The sequence below is a fragment of the Chiloscyllium punctatum genome, chromosome 41 (assembly GCF_047496795.1).
Source record: "Chiloscyllium punctatum isolate Juve2018m chromosome 41, sChiPun1.3, whole genome shotgun sequence".
NCBI lineage: Eukaryota > Metazoa > Chordata > Chondrichthyes > Orectolobiformes > Hemiscylliidae > Chiloscyllium > Chiloscyllium punctatum.
The window spans coordinates 3,854,664-3,878,548 of NC_092779.1; the positions used below are offsets into that span (position 1 = coordinate 3,854,664).

At 41.8% G+C, this 23,885-nt stretch overlaps 1 protein-coding gene across 10 annotated transcripts in view; it reads right to left on the reverse strand.

Moving 5' to 3' along the window:
* Nucleotides 1–23,885, reverse strand: part of LOC140464825 (cadherin-18) — a 742,457-nt gene that overhangs the window by 236,291 nt on the left and 482,281 nt on the right. For all 10 annotated transcript variants that reach the window (XM_072560305.1, XM_072560296.1, XM_072560294.1 and 7 more), the window contains one exon: nt 18,058–18,526. In XM_072560305.1, the coding sequence (XP_072416406.1) occupies nt 18,058–18,279 (222 nt within the window). In that variant the 5' untranslated portion in view covers nt 18,280–18,526. The remainder of the gene's footprint in view (nt 1–18,057; nt 18,527–23,885) is intronic.

A 23,885-nucleotide genomic window follows, 5' to 3' on the forward strand; every position in this document is an offset into this window, starting at 1 on the left:
TCTGGGATTTACATATTAATGAACCAAAACCTACAACCCATTCTGAAAGACAGAAGTCTTAACAGCAATCTAGGTTTGTTCAATATATCGTTTCAGGTGCATGACACTAATCGTTTGCTATAAATTCTGTGCCTTATGATCCTGCTGCACAGCTTTCTAACAAAAGAGCAGCGCTCTGAAAGCTCATGCTTCCAAATAAACTTGTTGGTATATAACCTGGCACTATGTGAATGTTAACTTTGCTCACCCCGGTCTAATATTGGCTCCTCCACATCGGGAATACAATGGACAACACAGATTTGATGGGAGATAACTGGGCACACAGCTTGTACAACTGCCAGCCCTGATCTGACCTCAGAGAGCCTTTTACAACCCTCTGCAGAAACAGCTTCCCCACAGAGGCCAAACTGAGAAGCCAAACCAAGAGCACCATCAGGACAAAGGACATCTGAGAGGGGGTGAAGCCAGCCAAGAGCTATCCAAACGAGAGCTTCCAGATACGGGCCTGTTCTGAACCAAGAGAACTGACGGCAAGAACCTCAACAGCTAGCTGTACTTCAAAACCACGGTCTCCCCAGCGGTGAGCTGAAACTCCCAAGACCCTAAAGTGTCTGACCTAGCTCGCAGGGAGGGTAAAGCAGGTGGTGACAGTGCAGGGACTTTAAGGGTAGGAAGCTTATTTAAAGTTTCAGTGATTAACACTGTGTTTGGTCCTAATAGTGTTTAATCTGTGCTGAATTTAATAGTGTATTTCATTCCTGTCCTCTGTCTAATTTATACTGTCAATTTCACTGATTATAGCAATTACCTCTATTTCTTGTGGAATACTTACCTTTTGTAATGTATATAAACACAGAGATTCTTTTGCCCTGAAACACCTGTCTACTGCCTTCTTCATTTCACACTCTCTGAAGAAGTCCAGTGTCAGAACCAAGGATCAGGGGGTGATTTGAACCACTTAAAATCAGCAAATTACTGATTGCAAAGCAGCACCCTACGCTGCTTAACCTGTCCCTCCACTTTATAATTTATTTGTTTACATGTGTACTTTGAGACTTAGTGTGTCCGTGTGGAAATTTGAGTACTTTTATTATTTTTATTTTAGGTGAAGGACAGTAAACACTTTTTTTGGCAAAGTCAAAAATATCTGTCTGTTGTGTCTTTCAGCAATAAGTATACCGTTTTGGATTCTGGTGGGGGAAGAGGATGACCAACCAGAGGAAAGCCATAGCAGTCAGTTCTCTGGCACTGAGCCTGACACTGTGGCCCAGAAGGGAAGGGGGCAGAATAGAAAAGCACTAGTGGTAGGGGACTCGATTGTTAGGAAAATTGACAGGAGATTTTGTGGTCAGGATCAGGATTCCCGGAAGGTTTATGTGGGAAGCAAGAGAGGAAATTGCAGTACAGTTGGCATTGATCTTCTCGTCTTCACTGGCAACAGGGGTGGTACCAGGGGACTGGAGAGTAGCGAATGTTGTGCCCCTGTTCAAAAAAGGGAATAGGGATAACCCCGGGAATTACAGGCCAGTTAGTCTTACTTCTGTGGTAGGCAAAGTAATGGAAAGGGTACTGAGGGATAGGATTTACGAGTATCTGGAAAGACACTGCTTGATTAGGGACAGCCAGCACGGATTTGTGAAGGGTAGGTCTTGCCTTACAAGTCTTATTGAATTCTTCGAGGAGGTGACCAAGCATGTGGATAAGGGTAGAGCAGTGGATGTAGTGTACATGGATTTTAGTCAGGCATTTGATAAGGTTCCCCATGGTAGGCTTATGCGGAAAGTCAGGAGGCATGGGATAGAGGGAAATTTGGCCAATTGGATAGAAAACTGGCTAACCGGTCGAAGGCAGAGAGTGGTGGTAGATAGTAAATATTCAGCCTGGAGCCCAGTTACAAGTGGAGTTCCGTAGGGATCAGTTCTGGGTCCTCTGCTGTTTGTAATTTTTATTAATGACGTAGATGAGGGAGTCGAAGGGTGGGTCAGTAAATTTGCAGATGATACGAAGATAGGTGGAGTTGTGGACAGTGAGGAGGGCTGTTGTCGGATGCAGAGGGACTTAGATATGATGCAGAGCTGGGCTGAGGAGTGGCAGATGGAGTTCAACCCTGCCAAGTGTGAGGTGGTCCATTTCGGAAGAACAAATAAGAATGCGGAATACAGTATTAATGGTAGGGTTCTTAGTCAGGTGGAGGAACCGAGGGATCTTGGGGTCTATGTACATAGATCTTTGAAGGTTGCCACTCAGGTGGATAGAGTTTGTAAGAAGGCCTATGGAGTATTATCGTTCATTAGCAGAGGGATTGAATTCAAGAGTCATGAAGTGATGTTGCAGCTGTACAGGACTTTGGTTAGGCCACAGTTGGAGTACTGTGTGCAGTTCTGGTCGCCTCACTTTAGGAAAGATGTGGAAGCTTTGGAGAGGGTGCAGAGAAGATTTACCAGGATGTTGCCTGGAATGGAGAGTAGGTCGTACGAGGATAGGTTGAGAGTTCTCGGCCTTTTCTCGTTGGAACGGCGAAGGATGAGGGGTGACTTGATAGAGGTTTATAAGATAATCAGGGGAATAGATAGAGTAGACAGTCAGAAACTTTTTCCCCGGGTACAACAGAGTGTTACAAGGGGACATAAATTTAAGGTGAAGGGTGGAAGGTATAGGGGAGATGTCAGGGGTGGGTTCTTTACCCAGAGAGTGGTGGGGGCATGGAATGCGCTGCCCGTGGGAGTGGTAGAGTCAGAATCATTGGCGACCTTTAAGAGGCATTTGGATAGGTACATGGATGGGTGCTTAATCTAGGTTAGAAGTTTGGCACAACATCGTGGGCCGAAGGGCCTGTTCTGTGCTGTATTGTTCTATGTTCTATGTTCTATGTTTGTTGCCTCCCTGGTGCCAGGGTCTGGGACGTCTCAGATTGGGTGTATAAGATTCTAAAAGGGGAGGGCGAACAGCCAGAAATCTTGTTACATATTGGCACTAATGATATAGCCAGGAAAAGGATTGAGGATATAAAAACTGATTTCAGGGAGTTAGGGTGGAAGCTGCAGAACAGGACGAACAGAGCAGTGTTCTCGGGTTTACTACCGGTGCCACGAGATAGCGAGGTGAGGAACAGGGAGAGGGCACAGCTTAACACGTGGCTGCGCAGCTGGTGTAGGAGGGAGGGCTTCAGATATGTAAACAATTGGGATGCCTTCTGGGGAAGGTGGGACCTGTACATGAAGGACGGGTTGCATCTGAACTGGAAGGGGACCAATGTCCTGGGTGGAAGGTTTGCTCGAGTTGTTCAGGAGGGTTTAAACTAGTATGGCGGGGGGGGAGAGGGTGGGAACTTGAGCTATATACCGGTGGTGAGAGTTGATGGAGATGAGGCAATAGCAAGAGGTAGCGCAGCCAGTGGGAAGGAATTTCCTGGGAGAGAACCAAGGGATCGGTTAAAGTGTGTTTGCTTTAATGCAAGGAGTATCAGGAATAAAAGTGATGAGCTTAGAGCATGGATCAGTACCTGGTGCTATGATGTTGTGGCCATAATAGAGACGTAGGTTCCTCAGGGGCAGGAATGGTTGCTGGGTGTTCCAGGGTTTATAACATTTAAAAAGAATAGGGAGGGAGGGAAAAAGAGGAGGGGGTGTAGCACTGCTAATCAGAGAGTGTATCACAGCTACAGAAGTTACCATTGTCGAGGAGGGTCTGCCTACCGAGTCAGTATGGGTGGAAATTAGGAACAGTAAGGGAGCAGTCACCTCTTTAGGGGTTTACTACAGGCCCCCCAATAGCAGCAGGAAAATTGAAGAAAGCATAGGTCGGCAGATTTTGGAAAAGTGTGAATGTAGTAGGGTTGTTGTAATGGGTGACTTTAACTTTCCCAATATTGATTGGAACCTCCGTCGAGCAGATGGTTTGGAAGGAGCTGTTTTTGTAAGGTGTGTTCAGGACGGTTTCCTAACTCAGTATGTTGACAGGCCAACGAGGGGAGAGGCCATTTTGGATTTGGTGCTCGGCAATGAGCTGGGCCAGGTGTCAGATCTTACATTTTGGTGATAGTGACCACAATTGCCTCACTTTCTACATAGCTATGGAGAAGGATAGAAGCAGGCACAATGAGAGGATATTTAATTGGGGAAAAGGAAAGTATGATACAATCAGACATGAGTTGGGAAGCATGGACTGGAAACAATTGCTCCATGGAAAGGGCATTATAGACATGTGTAGACAGACTGTTTAAGGAACAGTTGTTGCAAGTGATGAATAAATATGTTCCTCTGAGACAGGCAAGAAGGGGTAAGATAAAGGAACCTTGGATGACGAGAGCGGAGGAGCTTCTCGTCAAAAGGAAGAAGGTAGCTTACATAAGGTGGAGGAAGCTAGGGTCTTGCTCAGCTCTAGAGGATTACAGGCAGGCGAGGAAGGAGCTCAAAAATGGTCTGAGAGCCAGGAGAGGGCACGAGAAAGGCTTGGCAGGAAGGATTAGGGAGAATCCAAAGGTATTTTACACTTATGTGAGGAATAAGAGAATGGTCAAAGAAAGAGTAGGGCTGATCAGGGATAGCATAGGGAACTTGTGTATAGAGTCTGAGGAGGTAGGGGAAGCCCTAAATGAGTTTTTTGCTTCTGTCTTTACTAAAGAAAAGGACCTTGTAGTGAATGAAACCATTGAGGAGCAGGTAAGCATGCTGGAATGGATAGAGACTGAGGAAACTGATGTGTTGAAAATTTTGACTAACATTAAGATTGACAAGTCGCCAGACCCGGACCAGATTTGTCCTCGGCTGCTCTGGGAAGTGAGAAATGTGATTGCTTCGCCACTTGCGAAGATCTTTGCATCTTCGCTCTCCCAGAGTCATACCTGAGGACTGGAGGGAAGCAAATGTAATTCCTCTCTTCAAGAAAGGAAATAGGGAAATCCCCAGTAATTACAGACCAGTCAGTCTCACGTCTGTCGTCTGCAAGGTGTTAGAAAGGATTCTGAGGGATAGGATTGATGACCATCTGGAAGAGCATGGCTTGATTATAGGCAGTCAGCATGGCTTTGTGAGGGGCAGGCCATGCCTCATAAAACTTATTGAGTTCTTTGAGGATGTTACTGGACAAGTTGATGAGAGTTGAGCGGTGGATGTGGTGTATCTGGACTTCAGCAAGGCATTTGATAAGGTTCCCCATGGTAGGCTCGTTCATAAAGTTAGGAGGAATGGGATACAGGGGAACTTAGCTGTCTGGATACAGAATTGGCTGGTCGACAGAAGAGAGCGGGTGGCAGTGGAAGGAAAGTATTCTGTCTGGAAGTCAGTGGTGAGTGGTGTTCCACTGGACGAGTGATGCACAAATGTGTTCCTCTGAGACAGACAAGAAGGGGTAAGATAAAGGGCCTCTACTCTTTGTAATTTTTATTAATGACTTGGATGAGGAGATTGAAGGATGGGTCAGCAAGTTTGCAAACGACACAAAGGTTGGAGGTGTCGTTGACAGTATAGAGGACTGTTGTAGGCTGCAGCGGGACATTGACAGGATGCAGAGATGGGCTGAGAGGTGGCAGATGGAGTTCAACCTGGATAAATGCGAGGTGATGCATTTTGGAAGGTTGAATTTGAAAGCTGAGTACAGGATTAAGGATAAGATTCTTGGCAGTGTGGAGGATCAGAGGGATCTTGGTGTGCAGGTACATAGATCCCTTAAAATGGCCACCCAAGTGGACAGGGTTGTTAAGAAAGAATATGGTGTTTTGGCTTTCATTAACAGGGGGATTGAGTTTAAGAGCCGTGAGATCTTGTTGCAGCTCTATAAAACTTTGGTTAGACCGCACTTGGAATACTGCGTCCAGTTCTCGTCGCCCTATTATAGGAAAGATTTGGATGCTTTGGAAAGGGTTCAGAGGAGGTTTACCAGGATGCTGCCTGGACTGGAGGGCTTATCTTATGAAGAGAGGTTGACTGAGCTCAGACTTTTTTCATTGGAAACAATAAGGAAGAGAGGGGACCTAATTGAGGTATACAAGATAATGAGAGGCATAGACAGAGTCGATAGCCAGAGATTATTTCCCAGGGCAGAAATTGTTAACATGAGAGGTCATAGTTTTAAGCTGCTTGGCGGAAAGTATAGAGGGGATGTCAGAGGTGGTTTTTTTACGCAGAGAGTTGTGAGAGCATGGAATGCGTTGCCAGCAGCAGTTGTGGAAGCGAGGTCATTGGGGACATTTAAGAGACTGCTGGACATGCATATGGTCACAGAAATTTGAGGGTTCGTACATTAGTTTACTTCACATGAAGATCAATGGTCAGCACAACATTGTGGGCTGAAGGGCCTGTTCTGTGCTATACTGTTCTAAGTTCTATATAATAGCCACAGAACTTAAACAGTTAAACATTCATTGAATTTGCCAGCACATACATCTCTCTCCTCCAGTCAAACAGGACTGAGAAAAAAGATAAGTCAAACTCCTCCTCCTGAGCTGCTTGAAACTCAGTTGGGTTTACACAAATAAAAGTGAATAAAAACCAATTACCAAACATACTTTTCTAAATTTATTACACAAAGAACACAATTACAAACCCAAGGAAACCAAACCTCTCTACCAAACTTTATTATTTCATCTCAAACTAAGTTTCATTCACTGATCACATGTTATCATCAGTGACTTCGCCTGGCTCCCATTCTAGCATAAGCTCAATTTTAAAATTCTCAGTCTTCAAATCCCTTCAAATCCTTATCCCTCCTTATTTGTATAACCTTCTCCAGCTCCACGACTCTCTGAGCTGCTGCAAAGGCTGGTCAATAGGTTGATCTCAATGTGTTGAAAAATCCCTTGTGAGCTGGGTATGAAAGTGAACAAATGGTCTGGACACGAGGCATCATTTTATAATGGCATCAGACTCTGCCTACAACTGCTCATCTTGGGAAATAACTGTATCGCCTGCTTAATTCTTCATGTCTAATTGGAAAGCAACCAGGAAATAAAACATGACTTTTCAGGATGAAAACTTAAACCTGATTACTAATGTAAATCTACAATATCATCAGAAAAGGAGCATGCCTTAAATGATGAGGTTGAAAAAATGAGGTTATCTTACACACTAAGATGACTTAAGTGCCAGAGCTTATGCTATCTGTTTTCCAATCCGAGCTCCTTGAACATTCCCATTTTAATTGTTCCATCATTGCTGGCTGTAACCTTGGCTTCCTCAGAGTAGGTTCTGTGATCACCTTTCGACACATCTCCACACTGTTATCTCTCTTTTCTGCTTCAAAATATGTGTCTGAAATGTACCTCTTTGCTCAAGTTTCAATTCCAAGGTGTCCTTTGGTAGCATAGACTTAAGTGTCATTCAATATCTCTGATGAAGTATTTTGCGATGTTTTAAGTTGTAAAAGGCACCATTGAAAAGCAAATTGTTGTTGGTGTTAACAGAAATTGAATGGAGTATGTAATTAATGTAGTCAGTTAGATGCAGTTGCACTTTTATTCTGGCCCAGGTCGTGCATTTAAATTGTAAGGTTAGGCTAATGATCCAGGACAACTCCCAAGGGAGTGCTGCATTGTCAGAGGTGCTGCTTTCAGCAAATAATTAAACCAAGGGGATGTCTGCGTTTTCTAAAGCTTTCACCGAATGGCACCAATTTCATGGCCAACTGTGCCGACATAACAAGACAGTCAGGACACACTTCATTGTGCTTGAAACATCTCAACATGTTTCTGATAGAGAGAGGACACAGTGCTTTATAAATTCAGGCTCTCTGGTGACAAAAATAAAAGCACCAAAATTGCAAAGCAAAGCAATGACAAATTCATACTCTAAATATCTCTGACTACAACTGCTGACAATTTAAGAAAGTGTATTTGCAATCAACCCGATAAGGGTTTAAGAGATTCGAAAAATATTTCTTCTATTATAATCAATCCATTTGCATGTCTCCAGTAGCAAGGTGGTATACAGCCATAAAGTTCCAGATCTTTAAATCTATTTCTGAGAAAGCACAGTAATCAATGCTGGCTATCACTCTGATGCTGGAACAGGGTGACAGAATGCCGAGTCAACAGCAAAAGGCTGATGCCTTATTTCCAAACTGAGGAGCTAAAATGAAAATGTGCACCCATCAATAGCTGCATCAAGTGTTTCTATATTTGACTGATAAGCAGTAACTCAATATATTTGAAGTGGATCATGGGGGCTTAGGATAAACCCCATGTTCTTCATGTTTGATGTTTCTGCTATTTACTGAGGTGATTGACAGCTGTAAAATAAATATCAGAGTTGTTGCTCCACTGCTGAAAGTTGAAAGAGATCAGAATTCTGGCTGTTTACTTTATAAATTGTTGACTCTGCGGCAAATTTCAGGCATGGCTCAGTGAAATAGTGAATCAGAGAGTCAGTACCTGTAGATGCTAGAGCTGTCTACTGCACTGAGCTTACTTTATACAACAGTGAAAATACATACTTCATGTGTCTATTTTACATTTGTGGAGCTGAAATACTGGTTTTTTTTTGGGATGAATATACACTTTAGGCATTAGTTTTCTTCTCAGTTTCAAACATGTACTTGGCTAGCCAAACCAGTCACAAACCTATACACACTGCTATCCATTGATAAAAGATTCCATTCACCATGACTTATATTTGTTTTTGACTAACTGTATTTCGCCCCGAATGATATTAGAGATTATGATTCTTGATTCATTTTAAATTTTATTTTACCTGTCCAATCCGTTAATCTCATTGACCAATATCCTTCTTTCAGAGGAATGTCAGTAATGACTTGAATTCATATCAAATCACCTTCTCCTTCAGTAAGACCAACAAAGTAATTTCAAACTCTCATATTCTATCTCTCTAACACTGGTGGCCACCTACACCTTACTGGAGTGACTCATACATCCAGACATTACAGGGTCAAAGCACTTAATACCTGTCTCTGAAACCTAACTGGGAATCTTAATGTCTCCCTTGGAACACAAAGTAACTTTGCAGCCAAATCAATTAATAATCACACAACACCAAGTTATAGTCCAACAGGTTTATTTGGAAGCACTAGCTTTCGGAGTGCTGCTCCTTCATCAGGTGGTTGTGAAGTATAATTCTTATTCTTCACAACCACCAGATGAAGGAGCGTCACTCTGAAAGTGCTTCCAAATAAACCTGTTGGACCATTACCTGGTGTTGTGTGATTTTTAACTTTGTACAGCCCAGTCCAACACCAGCATCTCCAAATCATAATCAACTAATGAAGGATAGTTCGATAAAAGAATGTTAAGTGCAAGATACTCGTGGAATCCTTCACATTTTTTTTACAAATACATTATTTATCAAACAACAACTGATAGGACCTAAACATCCAATTAAAACATAGGGACGCTGAACCTGAACTTCAAGTAAGTAGATTTATACTACCCCCTAGTTTCCATTACAGAACTGTCAACCCATGACAAATATAATTAAACTACGGAACAAATATGCAAATCATTAACAAGCATATCACTGCGCAGGTTTGTTAATAGGTGTGAGATTTTATACAAATGAGTTATTATAGTAAATAAAAGTAATGGACACTAGAGTTCTGAAATAAAAAGTGCTGGAGAAACTCAGCAGGTCTGTTAATATGCATGGAGAGAGAAATACAGATAATATTTCAATTTTGATATAATTTGTCTTCAGAACTGAACGTAGCTGGAAAATGATGGCTTTTATACTGTAGACAAAATTAGGAGGAGGGGCATGTGGAGCAGATAGTGAGGGTGCTCGGAGCAAAACACACAGAGGGGGTTGTTGGAGGTAGAGGAGTAATATTGATGATGATAAGATCATAGTGTTATAGAGTCACACAGCAAGGAAACAGACCCTTCGGTTCAACTCAAAGACACCAACCAGACATCCCAATCTGACCTAGTTCAATTTGGCAGCATTTAGCCCATATCTCTGTAAACCCTTTATATCCATATACCCATGCAGATGCTTTTTAAATGTTGTGATTGTGCCTGCGTCTACCACCTTCTCTGGCAGCTAGTTCCATACAAGCACCATCCTCTGCATGAAAATGTTACCCCTTAGATCTTTTTTAAATCTTTCCCCTCTCTCCTTATTAAGCCCATGCCCTCTAGTTTTGACTTCTCTACTCTGGGAAAAGAAAACTTGTCTATTTTTGACCCAATTCATGCCCCTCATGATTTTATAAACCTCTATAAGGTCACCCCTCAGCCTCCAATACTCCAAGGAAAACAGCCCAGCCTATTCAGCCTCTCCCGATAGCTCAAACCCTCCAATCCTGGCAAAATTGTACGCAGTATTCTAAAAGTAGCCTCATCAATGTCCTGGGAGAAAGTGAGGAATGCAGATGCTGGAGATCAGAGCTGAAAATGTTTTGCTGGAAAAGCGCAGCAGGTCAGGCAGCATCCAAGGAGCAGGAGAATCGACGTTTCGGGCATGAGTCCTTCTTCAGGAAGCGTCGATTCTCCTGCTCCTTGGATGCTGCCTGACCTGCTGCGCTTTTCCAGCAACACATTTTCAGCTCATCAATGTCCTGCACAGCCACAATACAACATGTTAAGAGTTGGCCTTTAATAGCAGTAAATAAATCAACTTTGCTGAGAAGAAACTGTTAGCAACAGGTCATACATTGGTTCGGAGTCAGGGAGTGTAATCAAAATGGAGGACAATGTTCATTTTCTGAGTGTGTTGAGTCTTTAGAATTAGCTTTAGAATATTTAATTTTTTTTTAGGCAGAGATAGTTAGATTCTTGAATACCAAGGGGGTGAAAGATTATTGGGAATATGCAGGAATGTAAAGTTGAGGTTAAAATAACATCAGACATGATCTTGTTGAATAATAGAGTAGGTTCAAAGTGCCAAATGGCCTACATTTGTTCCTTGATTAAATGTTTATATATATTGTCATGAATTTGTTGGGTCATAGAGTCATAGTGTCATAGAGATGTACAGCATGGAAACAGACCCTTCGGTCCAACCCGTCCATGCCGACCAGATATCCCAACCAATCTAGTTCCACCTGCCAACACCCAGCCCATATCCCTCCAAACTCTTCCTATTCATATACCCATCCAAATGCCTCTTAAATGTTGCAATTGTACCAGCCTCCACCACATCCTCTGGCAGCTCATTCCATACATGTACCACCCTCTGCTTGAAAACGTTGCCCCTTACATCTCTTTTACATCTTTCCCCTCTAACCCTAAACATATGCCCTCTACTTCAGGACTCCCCGACCCCAGGGAAAAGACTTTGCCTATTTATCCTAGTCATGCCCCTCATAATTTTGTAAACCTCTATAAGGTCACCCCTCAGCCTCCAACACTTCAAGGGAAACAGCCCCAGCCTATTCAGACTCTCCCTGTAGCTCAGATCCTCCAACCCTGGCAACATCCTTGGGAATCTTTTCTGAACCCTTTCAAGTTTCGCAACATCTTTCCGATAGGAAGGAGACCAGAATTGCATGCAATATTCCAACAGTGGCCTAATCAGCTGCAACATGACCTCCCAACTCCTGTACTCAATACTCTGACCAATAAATGAAAGCATACTAAACGCCTTCTTCACTATCCTATCTACCAGCGACTCCATTTTCAAGGAGCTATGAACCTGCACTCCAATGTCTCTTTGTTCAGCAACACGCCCTCGGACCTTACCATTAAGTGTATAAGTCCTGCTAAGATTTGCTTTCCCAAAATGCAGCACCTCGCATTTATCTGAATTAAACTCCATCTTCCACTTCTAAGCCCATTGGCCCATCTGGTCAAGATCCTGTTGTAATCAGAGGTAACCCTCTTCACTGTCCACTACACCTCCAATTTTGGTGTCATCTGCAAACTTACTAATGGTACCTCTTATGCTCACATCTAAATCATTTATGTAAATGACAAAAAGTAGAGAACCTAGCACCGATCCTTGTGGCACTCCACTGGTCACAGGCCTCCAGTCTGAAAATCAACCTTCCATCACCACCCTCTGTTATCTACATTTGAGCCAGTTCTGTATCCAAATGGCTAGTTCGCCCTGTATTCCGTGAGATCTAACCTTGCTAATCGGTCTCCCATGGGGAACCTTGTCGAACGCCTTACTGAAGTCCATATAGATCACATCTACTGCTCTGCCCTCATCAAACTTCTTTGTTACTTCTTCAAAAAACTCAATCAAGTTTGCGAGACATCTTTGCATTAGAAATTCCTCTGGATTGTGCACCTGCATGTGCATCCATAACCAGTACCTCCGCTGTCTCACTGATGGTGCTGCTTTCGCAGTTCTGCATTCAACCTCATACTTGTCATTTCTATCAAATTTAATTCCCGGATTCCTAAATTGCTGTGAGATTTTGTTGGAAATATTAAAGCAAAGCATTTTAGAAACATAATGTCACCATACATGGCTTTCAAATGCAGTAATTACATCTACAGATCTTATTTAATATTGCCTACTTTATCTGGCAATCACATGTGGCCTCAACTTCCCATCAGCAATTTGCTCGAAGAGGAGACAAGAAGACTCAGTACAACAGTCACACAGCCTACTCTTGGAAAGGAATCAAGGGGCAGAGGGAGTTCAGCCATGTTGAGTTTCAGGGGAATAAGGTGAGGCTGAAAGGCCTCTACTTCAAAGTTGTGAATTTTACAGATAAAACAGATGAATTAAGAGCATGGATTGACGTGTGGAATTGTGATTTTGTTCCCATCACAGAGATGTGGTTGAGGGAAAGGTAGGACTGGGAACTTCACATTCCAGGGTGTAGTATCTCCAGGAAGGATGGAATTATCAGTGGAGGAGAATTTGTGGAACAGTGATTACAATTGTGTAAGTTTTAAGAGAGCTATGAATCAGGATAAGACTCGTCTTTGGGTGAAAGTGCTAGGTTGAAGGAAGGCTAATGAGAACAGTATCAGGTAAGAATTGGAGAAGTTAGATTAGAGCTGTTTGAGGGTAAATCTACAGCTGACTTTTGGGAGTGTTTTTAAAGGGCAATTGATCAGACTTAGGACCAACATGTTCTTGTAAAATGAACGATAAGGATGGCAGGGTTGAGGAACCCTAGATGACAGGAGATATTGAAAACTTAGTCAGAAAGAAAAGGGAAGCATATGTAAGGTTTAGGAAACTTTAATCAGACAGGACCCTTGAGCAATACTCAGGAAGAAACTAAACAAGGAATTAGGAGAGTTAAAAGGAGCCATAAAATGTCCTTAGCAAATAGGATTAAGGAGAATCCCAAAGCATTTTCTATGTATATATAAAATGCACTCAAAGTCAAAGGGAGGAACTTATGTGTGGAGATGAGGAAGTGGGTGAGGTCCCTAATGAGTACCTCGTATAAGTATTCACCACGGCAAAGGGATGGATGATGCTGAGATCAGGAGGGATATGTTGATATTGTAGGGTGTGTCGATATTGTGGAGGAGGTGTTCAAGGTCCTGAGAAACATTAAGGTAGATAAGTCCCCAGGGCCTGATGAGATATAACCCAGGATACTGAGGGAAGCAAGGGAGGAGATTGGTGAGGCCTTGGCAGAGATCTTCATCCTCTTTAGCCACTGATCCCAGAAAACTGGAGAATAGCCAATGTTGCTCCAATCCCATATCCCTTCATTGAAACAATTACCAAAAGTTCAATTATCACACATCCTTCAGAAGAAAAATTTTAGAATTTGTCACACATTCCAACTCTTTTTGATTTTTGAAACAAAGTTCTGTATCTGTCAATTGTGAAGCTGTTTGAGGACCTATTTAAAACTATATCCCTTTTTGTTTTATTTCTTACAGAGATGCTCTGGTAACTAATACAAAATCTTCCAAAATTAACTAGGTACCTAAGTTGTTTATGATGACATTGAACTAATTCTTTCATCACATGTAAAAAGGAAAGTTTAATTAAAGGCAAGATCATTGCATTTGTGCAAATCACCTACCTTTGGGGCAGCACGGTGGCTCAGTGGCTAGCATTGCTGCCTCATAGTGTTAGGCACTGGACTCGATTCCTGTCCCGGATCTGTGTAGAGTTTGCACATTCTCCCGTTGTCTGCGTGGTTTCCTCCCACAATCCAAAGATGTGCAGATCAGGTGAATTGACCATGCTAAATTGCCCGTAGTGTTAGATGCATTAGTCAGAGGTAAATGTAGGGGAATGGGTCTGGGTGGGATACTCTTCTGAGGGTTGGTGTGGACTTGTTGGTCCAAATGGCCTGTTTCCACACAGTAGGGAATCTAATCTGTTCCATTGATTAAGAAGAGCAACAGGGATACTCCAGGGTATTATAGGCTGAAGGGCTGCAATGTTCGTTGTTCCTGGTGAGCCTTACATCAGTTCGGGTAGAGAAGTTATTGGAGAAGATTCTTAGGTGTCAGGATTTACTCACATTTGGAAATGCATAGACATATTAGGGATACATAACATGGGCTTTGTGCAAGTCAGGTCTTGTCTCATCAATCATATTCATCACTTCTCCTAAAAATTCAGATTTGTGAGGGTAAGGCAGAACATTATCAACATGGATTTTCCTAAAGCATTTGATAAGGTCCCGGTTGGTAGACTGGTCGAGAAGATTAAGTCATTTGAGATCGACAGTGAAATGGTAAATTAGATACAAAATTGGCTTGGTCATTAACTCTGTTTTCTCTGCACAAACACTGCCAGACTTGCTGTGCTTCTCCAGCTTTGTTGGTTTTTGTCTCAGATTTGAACAATTACTGTATTTACCTTTGAATGCTCGCCATTACCTTTCCATCATCATCCCTTTAAGTAATGTCCCTCAATTCAACTCACACCTCAAAACACCATTACATCATCAGTTTAGAATTAGGCCTTCCAAGTATTTTCAGAATTATTTTAGATTTAGTGCTTTTGCTTTTGCATTACAGAACTCTCACTTTTGCTTAAAGTTGATGTGAAAGTCAGGAAAGTGATATTTAAAACTTATGTTTTAATTGCAAAGGTCTCTGCTTGAACTTTTCATTTTGAGCGTTGGAATTCTCTGAGGAAATTGAATGAAGTGACGGATGAACATCTGCCATGTACGAAGTGTTAAGAGAATTATAACTCTGCCCTCTATAAACACCCTGTGCACAGAATAAATTTGTCTTCTGTTGTTCATCACCGGCTTTAATTAACTGCTCATCTACAATCAGAGAGAAGCTTCCTCACCACAAAGCAATTATTGTAGGTTGTATTCCTCCACCAGGAAAACATCCATCCATCGCCAAGTCAGAAACATTAAACAATTAAACAACCTTCAAACAAAAAACAATCACTTCGATTCTCTTTTGACTTCAGAATTCCTGTATCTGCAAGATTTCTCTTTGCAGATGAAAACGCTGTTAAATATTTCCGTCTGTTGTGGTTAATGGCAGAGATCCTGAATGATGTTTTCATAAGGAATGTCATAATAAAAGGTGTTTTCATGCAAACTGAGAATCAAAAGTCTTTGAGTATAATATCAAAGATTTAAACAGATATTGAACTGGTCAGGATAAATGAAATCAAAATTAGTTGCACATCTATAATGAGACATGTAGGAATGAAGACTATCGTTAGTTTGCAGTGGGAATAATTGAACCAGCTCCCCTTCTAAACCCTGTATTGAACCATAACCATTTGTGGAAGATGCTATTACAGCCTGTCCTGTTTACATGGAGAGAAAAATAAGTGTAAAGAGGATTAATTTTTCCCAGTGAAGTAGCTCATACAAAAAGGATTACATTTTGGAAATGCATTCACATCTGTAAAGTTCTCGATGGATTTGTCATATTTATGCCACTGAGATAAAATGATCCAGCGAACTGGGAACTTATGCTTTAATTAAATAGAAATTTATGTGGATTTTACTGCAGTTGACGTGAACTACTATGCACTTAACTCACTCACTCGGTACATGTGGCAAATCTCCAAAATTACTGTCATGAAAGACATGAGAAAATAATACTAGGTGGAAGAGAGGACTGCAGATCAGAGTCAAAGAGTGTGGTGCTGGAAAAGCACAGCAGGTCAGGCAGCATCTGAAGAACAGGAGAATCGACATTTCGGGCAAATGCCCTTCATCAAGAAATAATGAGAAAATAATGCCTCTTTTCTGATTATTTGTTAAATTTAATCATCCAATATTCCAAATTGACTCAGTCCAAGTTGCTAGCTGAGAGAAGGTCTCTTTCTCTTGGCAATGAGATGTTTTAGCAAAGCAATGCCCCTAATAAGGTTCTCGTCCCCAAGTGAATGGCAAACTAATTTGTCAACTAAAACTCTTAATTGTCTATTTTGCTATTTCTAAGTGAAAGCTGCTAAATTACGTCAATAGAGTAAGCAAAATGCACTGCTGAAAATATTTCCCCAGAATGCAAAAGGGCATTCATTTACAGAGACCACAGGGAAAACAGATCAAGACCCTAAATGTGAGTGTACTGCAGCAGAATAAGAAAACCTTCCCAACATCACAGACTAGGAACATAACCAAAATAATATAAGAATGCTTCACTGGTCTGGGCAAAACTACTGATGGGAATAGCCAAGAAAAGTAAACTAATTATGCCGAATCCAATTAACTATTCACCAAACATCAATATAGTTCAAGTTCTTGTAGATACATGATAATAAGATCGCTTAATTTCTGTTTAATGTGATAATTGTAAATCATTTTAAACATCAAAATAAATAAATATTGCAAGGAAGAAACATTTGGAGTCCTGGATTAAAATTTTGTGACTGAACTAAACTCTGAGGGCAGAATTAGGAACCAGCAATGGTATTTCACAAACATTCATATCAATGCCTCTGAGTTCTGTTACACGAGTTCAGACCCTTAAATTATTAGAATTGTAAATAAAAACAAGTTAAAATAACTCCATATTAAAAATGAGAATTATAACTAAAATTAATGTTCACAATTTTCTTATTAGAAATTGCAACCTTAATGAATTGATGACATGAGAACTAATCTGAACTCCTTTAACCGGTGTATGGGTATCCTCTTGCCAATCAGCTACTTGTTATCTAGCACTCTTGAAATATTTACTATCGTGCCAACATATCATTTTTTGTAATATTACTAGCTTAATATTAATAGTTTAATATTACTAGTTTGCAAAACTTGGAAGAATTGTAAACTGTGAGGGGGGTGGTACAGGACTATGAAGGACATTGACAAGTGGCTGGTGTGGGTGGTTAAGGAGGCCATTCAATCCATTGCCTTGGGCCAGTTTTTTGATGGAGCTTTCCAATTCAGCCCACACTCCCCTCTCCACACTCTTTCCTCACAGTCTTTTCAATTATTCACCCACTTCCCGTTTGAAAGTTCCTATTGATTTCTGTGCTTGCGGATCACAACAGCTTGCTGCTTTACACAAACTTTCTCTTCATTCTCACAGTTTCTCTTTATAAATGATTTTAAATTCATGTCACTCTGGTTATTGACCATCTTGCCAGCGCAAACAAGTTCTATTTATCGATCAAGGTACCTTCAGGTGTCACAAAAGCTCAGAGAAATTGCACTGAAGTGAGTCGGGACATTTCAGGAAGAGCACTTGGTCATTTGATGAAGGAGTGGGGTGAGCTGAGGGGTGACCTTATAGAGATTTACAAAATCATGAGGGGCATGGATAGGATAAATAGACAAACTCTTTTCCCTGGGGTCAGGGAATCCAGAACTAGAGGGCATAGGTTTCGGGTGAGAGGGAAAAAAAATAAAAGTGGCCTAAGGGGCAACTTTTTCACTCAGAGAGTAGCACGTGCATGGAATGAGCTGCCAGAGGAAGTGGTGGAGGCTGGTATACTACAATATTTAAAAGACATTTGGATGGGTATATGAACGGGAGGGGTTTGGAGGGATATGGGCCAGGTGCTGGCAGGTGGGACTAGATTGGGTTGGGATATCTGGTCGGCATGGATGGGTTGGACCAAAGGGTCTGTTTCCATGCTGTACATCTCGATGACTATGACTCTATGAGATGGATGTGGTTCCTTCAGAAAGCGACAATCTGAGGATTCATTAATGATACTTGAGTTCTCATTATGGGATGAGTTCAAAGTAAATATATCAGGTGCTACAGTTTTCTCAAAGTGATAGTGTAAGAGTTGAATTCTTTACCTTGCCCACGTACTGAGCTTCTGGTCCTATGTGTTCTTCTAAAACAAAGAATTGGTTCCAGACCCAACCACGTTTGGGCCGATGATGGACCTGTCCTTCTCCCTCTAAGTGCTTGCTTTGATTTCTTTCCACCTTAATAGAGTTCTGAACAGACCTTGTGAAAAAGATAAAGCCAAGGCAGAGCAGCACAGGACACAGAGAATGAGTGGGTGGAATTTTCATCGTGACTCCACGTTGAGCTTGATCCAAATTCGTTTGATATTCTCAGATTTTTTTCTGAGGGCAAATCAGCCACCAATAAATCCAATGTCACAAGGCAATCTCAGGAGTTCCTAATCCTTCCATGGCTTGAATACCCACTGCAGAAATGTCAGCTTTTATTCACATGATAGAGAAAAAATATCCTTTAACCACGATGTCGATGTTCTGTAGATCTCATCAAATCTTCCTGTGACTTAACATGTTCAACCTATTGAGAAGACAAGCAGAAATATTAGATCTTCATTATAATCGGAAAAGCAAAGTCCTTCCACTGACTCATACACCAGAGGCATTGAAAAAGCATCCTTGCGTTTCCCGCTATCTGACACCCAAGAACACAATGTCTGACTCTATCCTCAAGCACAATGGCCAAAAACATCAATAACACCTTGATTTGAGCAAATTCACCAAGACACAAGTTGAGCAGAGAGAATATGAGTCATGTTTTGGATTGTTTCTTTCTTGTTTATGCATAATCTACTGAGGGGACAGTACTGTGACTTTTCCACTTCCGACTGCAAAGGTTTGAATTATTCACAGTCACTGTTATATATCTCCACAGAGTTCACCAAAGAAAGCAAGCACAGAGAATGCTGGAGAAACTCAATAGGTCTGGCAGGATATGTGGAGAGAGAAACAGAGTTAACATTTTGAGTCTGGGGTGGCTCTTCTTTGGAGCTCAGAACATTTTAGACATAGTTCCAAAAATCAGACATTACAGACTCAAGATGTTAACTCTGTTTTCTCTCCACAGACGCTGCCGGACCTGCTGAGTTTCTCTTGCAATTTCTGGGTTTTTTTCCAGATATCCAGGAACTGTAGGATTTTATCAACTGAAGAAAATATACTTCATAATGTAGTCTGCAGAATTTTGCTGTTTAATCCTGTGGTGTGATAAGATTCAACGTACATAGCAACATTCAAACGTCAAGCAATCAAACAGCAAACGTCATCGACATCCCATCAGTACCATTGTGGATTCATGAAAAAAATCAGAAACAAACAGCTTGTATTTATATAGCACCTTTGACTTCATAAATCATCCAAAGCCATTCTCAGCTGAATTATCAAACAAATTCAGGCATCAGGTCCTGCTAGATAATTTGTTAAACTCCACATCGATCGTTCTCTATCACTCTCCCACTCCTACTTTACCCTGGCAAATTGGGCTTCTACCTTTGCCTTTATCACATAAGATCATCCTCAGCCCCAAACCTCCAAGATTGTGCTAATTCCCTTCCTTCCAAACACCTCACTGTCAAAACCTTGGGAGCTTTGTGATATCAGAGAGTCGGTCAAAGAACTGTTACAGAATTGTCCCCTGGGCCGGATAGGATTTATCCAAGGATTCTCTGGGAAATCGCATCTCTTGTTAAGAAGAGGAAGGAGGCTAATGTGTTGATGAGGCAAGATGGTTTAGATGAGGCAATAGAGAGTTACAGATCAGCTAGGAAGGATTCAAAGACAGAGTTAAGAAGAGCAAAAAGAGGACACGAGCAGTCTTTAGCAAATAGAATAAAGGAGAACACTAAAGCTTTCTATAGGTATGTGTGGAATAAAAGGATGACAAGGGTAGGGATGGGGCCAGTCAAAGACAGAAGTGGGAAGTTGAGTGTGGACCCTCTAGAGATCGGAGAGGTGCTAAATGAATATTTCTCATCGGTGTTCACTCAGGAAAAGGAGAATATTGTAGAGGAGAAGAATGAGGTACGAGATATTAGACTAGAAAGGATTGAGGTTAGTTACGCACAGGTGTTATCAATTCTAGAAGGAGTGAAAGTAGACAAGTCCCCTGGGCCAGATGGGATTTATCCAAGGATTCTCTGGGAAGCTAGGGAGGAGATAACAGTGCCTTTGGCTTTAATATTTGAGTCATCATTGTCTACAGTACCTGAGGACTGGATGATTTCAAATGTTGTGCCCTTGTTCAAGAAGGGCAGCAGAGATGGCCCAGGTAATTATAGACCAGTGAGCCTTACTTCTGTTGTAGGAAAGGTTTTGGAAAGTATTTTAAGAGATAAGATTTATAATCATCTATCAAGCAACAATTTGATTTTAGATAGTCAACATGGTTTCGTCAAGGGCAGGTCGTGTCTCACAAACCTCGTTGAGTTTTTTGAGAAGGTGACTAAGCATGTAGATGAGGATAGGGCAGTTGACATGGTATACATGGACTTCAGTAAAGCCTTTGATAAGGTTCCACATGGTAGGCTGATGGAGAAAATGAAGAGGCATGGGATTGAGGGTGATTTAGCAGCTTGGATTAGAAACTGGCTTTCTGAAAGAAGGCAGCGAGTGGTGGTTGATGGAAAATATTCAGTCTGGAGTCCAGTTACTGGTGGTGTGCCACAAGGAGTCCAGTTACTGGTGGTGTGCCACTGCTGTTTGCCATTTTTATAAATGACTTAGACACAGGCATAGGTGGATGGATTAGTAAATTTGCAGATGACACTAAAGTCGGTGGACAGTTTGGAAGAATGTTACAGGTTGCAGGGGGACTTGGATAAACTGCAGAATTGGGCTGAGAGGTGGCAAATGGAGTTCAATGCAGCTAAATGTGAGGTGATGCACTTTGGGAAGAATAACAGGATGGCAGAGTACTGGGTCAATGGAAAGATTCTTGGTAGTGTGAACGCGCAGAGGGATCTTGGTGTCCATGTGCATAGATCCCTGAAAGTTGCCACCCAGGTTGATAGTGCTGTTAAGAAGGCATACGGTGTGTTAGGTTTCATTGATAGAGGAATTGAGTTCCGGAACCGCAATATCATGCTGCAACTATACAAAACGCTGGTGCAGCCACACTTTGAATATTGTGTATAGTTCTGGTTACCCCATTACAGGAAGGAGGTGGAAAAGCATTGCAGAGGAGATTTACCAGGATGTTGCCTGGTCTGGGGGGAAGGTCCTATGAAGAAAGGCTGAGAGACTTGGGTCTGTTCTCATTGGAGAGAAAAAGGCTAAGGGGGGATTTGATAGAGACATACAAGATGATCAGAGGATTAGATAGGGTAGACAGTGAAAAACATTTCCCTAGGATGATGACATCAGCTTATATGAGGGGGCATAACTACAAATTAAGGGGTGATAGATTTAAGACAGATGTCAGAGGCAGGTTCTTTTCGCAGACAGTGGTAAGGGCGTGGAATGCCCTACCTGCTAATGTAGTCAGCTCAGCCACATTAGGGAGATTTAAATAATCCTTAGATAAGCACATGGATGATTTTGGGATAGTGTAGGGGGACGAGCTGAGAATAGTTCACAGGTCGGCGCAACATTGAGGGCCGAAGGGCTTGTTCTGCGCTGTATTGTTCTATGTTACAGAGGAGGTGGTGGCTATTTGCTTACTATTCTGGGTCAGCTCTCTGAATGAGCAACTCACCCACAACATTCTGCCCCTTTCTCCCTGTAATGCTGCACACTGTTCTTCCTCAGATAACAGTCAAATTCCCTCTTGAAAGCCTCATTGCAAATAATTTGCAACAACTGTATAGCACCTCTGGTGCAGTATAACATTTGACTATGCTTCATGGGAAGGTTATCCAAATTAGTGCAAATTAAATACTAACATCAGGCAACATTGCTTTAAAGCACCAAGCAAACTATTTTGAAAATGCTTTCAAATTTGAGACAAAATATGCAGACATGAGATTCCATCAAATGTATTATCTTCAGGATTTACATGTTCTCACTGTGGAATATTTGATCTGAAACCACACACAAGTCTTTAGCTCCTATATGTGAAAGAGGGAGTGGCGTCAGAGCTCTGAGCGAACTGGCACTTTAGACCAAGAATAGACCATAAAACCGTTAGGCATAGGAGCAGAAATTAGGTCATTCAGCCCATTGAGTCTGCTCCGCTATTCAATCATGGCTAATACGTTTCTCAACCCCATTCTCCCGCTTTCTGCCCATAACCCTTGATCCGCTTGATACTCAAGAACTTATTGACAGTTTATATGGATACAACCACCAATGTACAGTGGAATTAATCATTTTTAATGGAGTATTCACAGCAGAAACTAACCATTATATGAAATACAATTCCTGTGGTTATTGCTAGAGACGCCAGTAGGTACATCAAAGCAACATAGAATGGCCTGAATATCCTGATCTAGATCAGAATCTCTATCAGACTAAACATTGCCGATTTGTCTTTGGTGCAGTTTCTGAGGTAAAGTTCTGTCCAAGCTGAAGCACTGCAGTCCAGTATAAGAATCCATGCAGACTACAGAGTGTTCAATTGCCTCTGAAACCTTGTCACTTTTTGCAGCAATTACTGATGCATTCTGTGATTAAAAGATCCTGAGCAAAGGGAAGTGTGTAAGGTGTAAAGGTACAGGTCAGACGTGGGTGAGAGGTTACAGTAACCAGGGGCTGATGCTGCAGGGTGATAGTTTTGGTCGGAGGTGAGACTTGGAAAAGCATTAAGGTTAGGGGCAGTTGTAGGTGAATTGGGACGGTGGTAGAGTCAGTTCAGTGAGCGTTGGGACCGAGGGGGTCAGGTCAAGTCAGAAGGCTATTTGCATGAGGCAGGCAAGTTGGGTGGGGATGGTGACATGAGTGAGAGAGAGAAAGAAGTAAAGAGAAAGAAAGAGTCTGTCTGGAATGTTGGGTCTGGGAGGAATTGTGAGTTACATCCAAGTTTGTCTTGAGTGTGTAGGAGGGTATCAAGAGGAAGTTGGGGGTTCTGGTTAGAGTTAGACTGAGAACATCAGATCTGGGGAGGGCTGGGGTATGAGGAGTCAGGGGTTGGGACAGGGGTGGGTGGGGCAGTTTCAGGTCTTGGGGAAGTCAGGAGAAGCATGTCTTGGAGTTGGAGAGGGGAACGGAGATTGATAGTTTTCCATTGAGGTTGTTAGTGAAATAGCTGGGGAGGGGTAAGAGCAAGTTTGATCTTCTAAATATTTCCTGGCTAACTATCTAGCTCAGTGAGCCAGGACCCTCTAAAATCTCTGACAAGATCTCAGGCAGGGAGACTATTTCAGAGAGTTCCAAATGTTGGGTAATTTCAAACCCATGATCACTTCCATCTGGAAGGATAAGGGCAGCATATACTTGAGAACACCACCCTCTGCAAGATTCCCTCTGCACTACTCACCATCCTGACTTGGATCGCCGTTCCTTCACTGTCACAAAAATCCTGGAATTCTCTCCCTAACAGTATTGCGGGTAAACCTCTAGCACGTGGACAGCAGCGGTTCAAGAAGGCAGCTCACTCTTACCTTCTCAAGGGGCAACTGGGGATGTGGTGTTAGAAATAACAATTCAACACAAAGGTATATGTAGGAGGTGGTCAAAAGGTTTGTCAGAGAAGTAAGTTTTAAAAAGCATCATAAAGAATGAGAACGAGTGAGAAAAAGCAGAGAGTTTTTGAAAGAGGATTCCAGAATTTAAAATCCAGAAAAGTAAACAGGAACCAATTACAGCGACAAAAGTGATTTAACCTACTTTACGGTGTTAAAGGCTTGAAAATCAGATTCCAGCAATTACTTCTATCTTTTTACACACTAAGAAATGTACAACATTCTGATGGAAAATATGAAAGAATGGTACAATGGAATAAGCAA